Source organism: Coregonus clupeaformis, chromosome 32, assembly GCF_020615455.1.
Source record: "Coregonus clupeaformis isolate EN_2021a chromosome 32, ASM2061545v1, whole genome shotgun sequence".
NCBI lineage: Eukaryota > Metazoa > Chordata > Actinopteri > Salmoniformes > Salmonidae > Coregonus > Coregonus clupeaformis.
In genome coordinates, this window is record NC_059223.1 from 1,915,794 (window position 1) to 1,922,642 (window position 6,849).

At 41.0% G+C, this 6,849-nt stretch overlaps 1 protein-coding gene across 2 annotated transcripts; it reads left to right on the forward strand.

The window, feature by feature from the left end:
* Positions 1 to 6,849, forward strand: LOC121548166 (CMP-N-acetylneuraminate-beta-galactosamide-alpha-2,3-sialyltransferase 1). 2 transcript variants are annotated; one of them, XM_041859516.1, is made up of 7 exons: positions 1 to 84; positions 174 to 370; positions 2,076 to 2,257; positions 3,298 to 3,480; positions 3,772 to 3,817; positions 5,127 to 5,246; positions 6,569 to 6,849. In XM_041859516.1, the coding sequence occupies exons 1-7, from the start codon at positions 66 to 68 to the stop codon at positions 6,737 to 6,739; spliced, it is 918 nt and encodes a 305-aa protein (XP_041715450.1). In that variant the 5' UTR covers positions 1 to 65; the 3' UTR covers positions 6,740 to 6,849. The 2 variants fall into 2 exon arrangements, with proteins under 2 accessions (XP_041715450.1, XP_041715449.1); XM_041859515.1 differs by lacking the exon at positions 1 to 84 and having other exon boundaries at positions 91 to 370.

Genomic DNA, 6,849 nt, shown 5'->3' on the forward strand with positions numbered 1-6,849 from the left:
GTCAGAGAGTTCCGAGTTCCCAGATGTTGTGAAAGCAGCAGTAATATTAGGGGCGTTTTCACATTATGGATCTCTTCACAGGTGGTGAGTATTCTGTGCCACCCACAAAATGAATATCTTCAGGATTAGAAAAGGTTTTCTAACCACCGTTCTACTCTGCTTCACTACTATAGTTGTGTTTTATTCTGGACAGCAATCCTCCAATTCACTTGTGGATTTTGTTACAAATGCCCTTCGGCCGCTAGACGGGATCTTCTCTCCACAGCCGGACGATGACCCATGGTTTCAGAAGTGCTTCATCAGATCTATCAAACCATTTCTGACGAGAGAGAACAAGAAACTCTCCAATGATACCAGAACGTGGTGGCGGGTAGGCTATATATTTATTTATTTATTAACATATATATTTTCCATTATGTTAAAAAAAAAGGCGTAACAAACAACATTGGATAAATAAAATCATTTCTAGCGCAAGTCCAATGCATTCAGTAATAGGCCTATAATTTATTGAATTTATAGCCTATACACAGACCCTAGCAATAACAAACAGCCTACTATGCTTGTTGGGTCAACTGTTAAAAGAAAACCAATTAGAAAAATAAGACACCGTCCACCCCATCCCACCAGAGTAGCCTGTGGCGGGTAAATGATTGATTATTCAAAACTTTATTGCACTAGCTTACCCCATCTGTAAAGAACAACCCCACTGGGCACCGACATCATTTCAACATCAACTTTTGATTTACATTTTGGTTGAGCTGTCAACTAACGTGAAATCAACCATACATTAAACCATGTCATTGGATTTAGGTTAAAAGTTGGGTGAAGAAGACGACATTCCCTTACATTAATGACTTTATGCAAATCCAATCAATTTTCCATGTTGATTCAAGGTCATCATATAGATTTGTTTTGTTGAAATTATGTGGAAACAACATTTATTCAAACAGTTTTTGTCCAGTGGGATTGATCAACTGTCACAGTAGCCTCCAATGTAGATTAGCCTATTAACGTTCCTGTTGCTCAATGAATGTCCCAAACACTCACTACCACTATATATTGAAATGTTCATTATTTTCTTAAGGTAAGCACCTTTTTTAATAGCCTACTGTTGCATGTTTATTTTCTCATGAGGTGTTTATATGAGGGAGTTTAATTCAGAATGAACTTTTATTGGATTTGGTTTAGGCTGTGTGAATGAGTGAGCCCTTCACTACAAGGGCATTGTTTTAATGTATTGCTTATCTATTGGATAAAACAAGTTGTATGCAGAATTCCTTTCATTTTAACCATTCATCATTCCAGGCAATACTATAGCTACAATGTCAATTGTGCCTCTTCCCTGTTAATTGGGTGTGCATCCTGATTGGCTGGTTAATTGAACACTGTCCCGCTGACCCAATTATTGAATGAACTGGTGTGTTATTGCTTGACAGATCATTGTGGGTGTAAGGTGGCTGCATTTAGAAAGGCAGCCCAATTCATTTATTTTTATTTTTTACTAATTAGTCTTTTGACCAATCAGCTTAGCGCCGAAAAAGATCTGATGTGAAATGATCCGATTTTATTGGTCAAACTACACAGTGGAACAAAGATCAGAATTGGGCTGCCTGTGTGAATGCAGCCTGGTTTTGCTTGGTTTATCCTGGCCTTTTACAATAAATTAAGCTTATTTTTTTTCACACTTTACTTCTGTTTTGTTTTTAAGCCTTTTTAAGTGATCGGGTAAGGCCAGCTCCTTCACAGGCTGCAATACAAGCGTGGTCACTGACAACTGACTAACTGATTGCTATTGTAGTCAACAATAACCTGTTTTTCTGGACAGGGACAATGACCAATCCAAACATAAGTCTCAGTATACTGAGAAATGATGCATTGCACCAGATTTAACAGCTCATTTCCCTCTGCAGGTGAACATTATATACAATCACACAATATACGTACATCAGATTTGACTAGTGTGTGAGGGTTTGGGCTGATGTCATCTGCTTTGTGCTGCTTGACCATTGTTCTGTATTTATTGGTGTTTTATGTCTTGGCTGGCGCAATCAAATAAAGTACCATCTTATCACCAGAAAATGCAGAATGACCGTAGCACAGCCAACTTCAGTGAGGTGGTGGAGAAGTTGTTCCAGGTCATCCCCGATGCTGACCTCTACCCTGAGCGCCATGGGACCTGTGCTGTGGTGGGGAACTCTGGGAACCTCAAACGCTCCCACTATGGAGCCGTCATCGACTCCAGTGACGTCATCATAAGGTAGGCCAACAGAGGGTGTTGACAGAGGGCGTCCTTGCCACAAAGCCTGGTTTAGCATTGGCAGTGCCATTGAAGACTTATGCCATTTTGAATTAGTCAACTGGGTGGGACTTCCTATGGGTTAAGGAAGGATCACAGGATTCCATACAGCAGGGCAGTGCGCAGACCTTTTAGGGGGCAGGTGCTCAAAATGGGAAAAAAAGGGCACCCACCGGTAACTGCCCGTCTTTCTGCTGCGCGTCGGCGATCAGCCAACCAGGCCGAATATTATGTAAATCAAATGTTATGCTGCTGTGGCAGCACTGTTGACATTTAAACTAGGTAGCTTACGACACACACTCAACTGGTGACCGCATCTCAAACCATGCACGTTTGGCTCCGTACAGGGCAGACCAGGGGTCGGGGTGGTGAACTTGAAGATGTCACATCAACTTGGGGGGGCAGTGTGTTCAGAACAACAATGACAAAACAATAGAATTTATACCACCACCCAAAAGGCCACTTGGCAAGTGGGAGGGAAAAGGGACAGGTCCTCAGACACAGGTAGAACCCTATCTGTGTACGTGCCTGCCAACCACGTCAGCAGGAGGGATCAGCCAATTCATTAACGGCTGTGTCCCAATTATCCCCACTAGCTCAAAGTGTGCACTTGTTCACTTCCCTTCCCTGATTTGAAAGGAAATGACTATATAAGAAATATGGTGGAACTCCCACTAGCTAACCCAGGCCTCCACCAATCCAATGCTTTTAGATTTGTGGGAAGTAGGGAAAGACTGTACACTCCAGTAGAAAGGAGCAAACCTTCCATAGCTGCAGGTGGCAGTAAATCACCAACCTTGGCTTTATGCCTGTACACACAGCACCACTCCAGATAGAGGTATGCACCATTTGTTTGTTTACTGACTGCCAATAAACTCATAGAAGTTGAAGAAGAAATCAACTACTTAAAATAAAGAGAGCCCTCAATGGCGCTACCCATGCGGCCACTATGAGCTTTGAAATATTGCAGTCATGGTATGAATTCCTGCTGTGTTGTCCAGAATGAACATGGCTCTTACCTCTGGCTATGAGGAGGATGTTGGGAACCGGACCACGTATCACGTCATGTACCCAGAGAGTGCCATAGATCTGGAGAACGCCACTAGGTTCCTGCTGATCCCTTTCAAGACACTGGACCTTCAGTGGCTACCAGGCGCCGTGACCACTGGGACTAACATCACTTTGTGAGTAACAACTTATTGTGGACTCTTCTGATTAGTTATAACAGTGTTTCTCAACACCGGACCTCCAGTTCCCCCAGCGGCACATGTTGTTGTATCCCCGGACAAAAACACCTGATTCAACTAATTGAGGGCTTGATGATTAGTTGACAGGTTGAATCAGGTGTGCTTGTCCAGGGGCTACAACAAACATGTGTGCTGTTGGGGGGACTGGAGTGGGAAACACCATGCATTTTTCTAAGATAACATAGCTAGCACTTCCTAGATGAAATTAAGTCTTATTTTATTCAACAGCTCATATGTACCTCTTAGACAGAAGATAAAGGCCAACAAAGATTTGGTGAGTCACCTTGTTAATTTATTATGGTTATAATACAGCTACAGAGTCAATGACATCTAATTCATGATCTTTTATACTGTCTCTTGGACAGTAGGTCTGCTTGGAATTGAGGATGTGTGGTATGGGCAGAGCCATGTAAATATAAAAACATTTTTTTAAACAGTTAAATATATGGTTATAGGAGGTTCCCTAATAAAAAGCATGAGCTGGCGCACACCCAGGGAACATTATTTGATGTAGAGGTGCTGACTAACGACACACCCAGGGAACATTATTTTATGTAGAAGGTGCTGACTAACGGTGAATAAACTGTAAGCTGTAAAAACAAATAAAGGGAGTTGCACACTCTATGTATAAACTCTATGTATATACTCTATGTATAAACTCCCAGTCATTTACTGGGAAAGAAACCACCAATGTTTTGGCATCACTGTGCCTTCTTCAGGGTGATGTCATGAATGCTTGAACCAGGTTATGTAGACAAACGGTGCAATTAGTGCAACCAATGACAATAGTGATGGGTGTGTCGTAATTGCTAGGTTAATCAGAATGAATTAAGCGAAACTGTTAAAAGACAATAGTCCACAGCGTATTGCATATATTATGCCATTGTTATCATCAGCATCAACATACATTGTTTCATTTAATATCACATATATATTTAAATATTTCCAATTTCATTAACTGTTTTTTTACATGTAATCTTTTGGTTCAACCATAATGCATAATAAGCATCATCAACAGGGGGACACACATTGGGTGTACGCTGATAAGCTGTGGAAAGAATACATTCATTTCCAAGACCTGTTAACAAAAAAATATAATTGGTCATAAAAAGGGCCTGAGATCAAAGTCAATATTCAGACCACTAGGGGGGGGGGTCAATGTTTTTACAGGTGGTTTTCTAACAAAGGAGGTGGTGATGTCAGACATAATTTAAATGTTTAGTCATTTCGCAGACGCTCTTATCCAGAGCAACTTAGTTCGTGAGTGCATACATTTTCATACTGGTCCCCCGTGGGAATCGAACCCACAACCCTGGCGTTGCAAGAGTAGTGCTCTACCAACTGAGCTACACGGGACATTTGTATTATTATTTGCCTAAGGGCAAATCTGTCATTACAAGTCATAGTTTGAGACGGCATCAGAATGGGAGTGTATTAAAAGTGCATAATTGCATCCGATCTCGGACACATTATCAATCTTACAAAGTTACTTCTCAAATTTGATGCATCACAATAGACATCATTCCTATTTTTCTAATTCAATCAGGTTGATAGACATGTAATGTGCAATGTATTCCATGCAGGTATTGGTTCTGAATCCTGTGTTTATGAAATATGTTCATGAATCCTGGCTTGACAATCAAGGAAAATACCCCTCCACCGGATTCATGGCTTTGATATTGGCCCTACACATCTGTGACGAGGTACGACCGATAGATATCAACAGATACAACAACACCTCAAGGCACAACGAGGGCTGTAAAGAGAGACACTGTAACACACAGTAATGTTGTGGTTATCAATCAATCAAATTTTATTTATAAAGCCCTTTTTACATCCGCAGATGTACAGAAACCCAGCCTAAAACCCCAAACAGCAAGCAATGCAGATGTAGAAGCACGGTGACTAGGAAAAAACTCCCTAGAAAGGCAGAAACCTAGAGAGGAACCAGGCTCTGAGGGGTGGCCAGTCCCGGGTGGAGATTATAACAGTACATGGCCATTAAGGCCAGATTTTTCTCCAAGATATTCATAGATGACCAGCAGGGTCAAATAATAATCACAGTGGTTGTAGAGGTTGCAACAGGGAGAGAGAGTTGAAAATGGCAGGTCTGGGACAAGGTAGCACGTCCGGTGAACAGGTCAGGGTTCCATAGCTGCAGGCACTGTGGATTTTATATTGTACATTAGTAATATTAGAGTAATAATATCTTCAATTAGGCAGCTAATGAGGATCCTAATAAATACTAAATATCAACACGCTCTGCTAGGAATGTAGATAGGAGTGTACTTTCTCACCTCCCTACACTACACACTGTGTACTACACACGATACACACTGTGTACTACACACGATACACACTGTATACGATACACTGTGTACTACACACGATACACACTGTATACGATACACTGTATACTACACACGATACACACTGTACTACACACGATACACACTGTATACAATACACACTGTATACTACACACTGTGTACTACACACGATACACACTGTATACTACACACTGTGTACTACACACGATACACACAATACACACTGTATACTACATACTGTGTACTACACACGATACACACTGTATACTACACACTGTGTACTACACATGATACACACTGTATACGATACACACTGTATACTACACACGAAACACACTGTATACTACACACTGTGTACTACACACGATACACACAATACACACTGTATACTACACACTGTGTACTACACACGATACACACTGTATACTACACACTGTGTACTACACATGATACACACTGTGTACTACACACGATACACACTGTATACTACACACAATTGCAGTGCAGGAAACCAACCCTGACACCTAATGGATTTACATAGCATAGCTCTGACAATATGTGGTATCGTCACACATTACTGGCCCAAATCATGTAGGTGTATAGACTGCGTACACAATATACCACATTGCCATAAATAAAACTTTTTGGTAAACATTTTATTAAACTAACGCTCTAAACACTTATTTCCAATGCAGGTGAATGTGTATGGATTTGGGGAAGACAAAGATGGGAACTGGCACCACTACTGGGAAACCCTAACCAATAGAAAACTCAGAACTGGACTACACAATGGAAGCTATGAGTACAACGTCACCGTGAAGCTCTCGGAAATACACAAACTACAGATACATAAGGGATTTCACTAATATTTCATAAAGATAATTTCCCTTCCAGCTGTATATGCTATAAAGAGCTTTTTAATAAAGAGGTGTATTCAAATAGGTGTTAGCCTATTGTCTACATTGCACAGCATGTA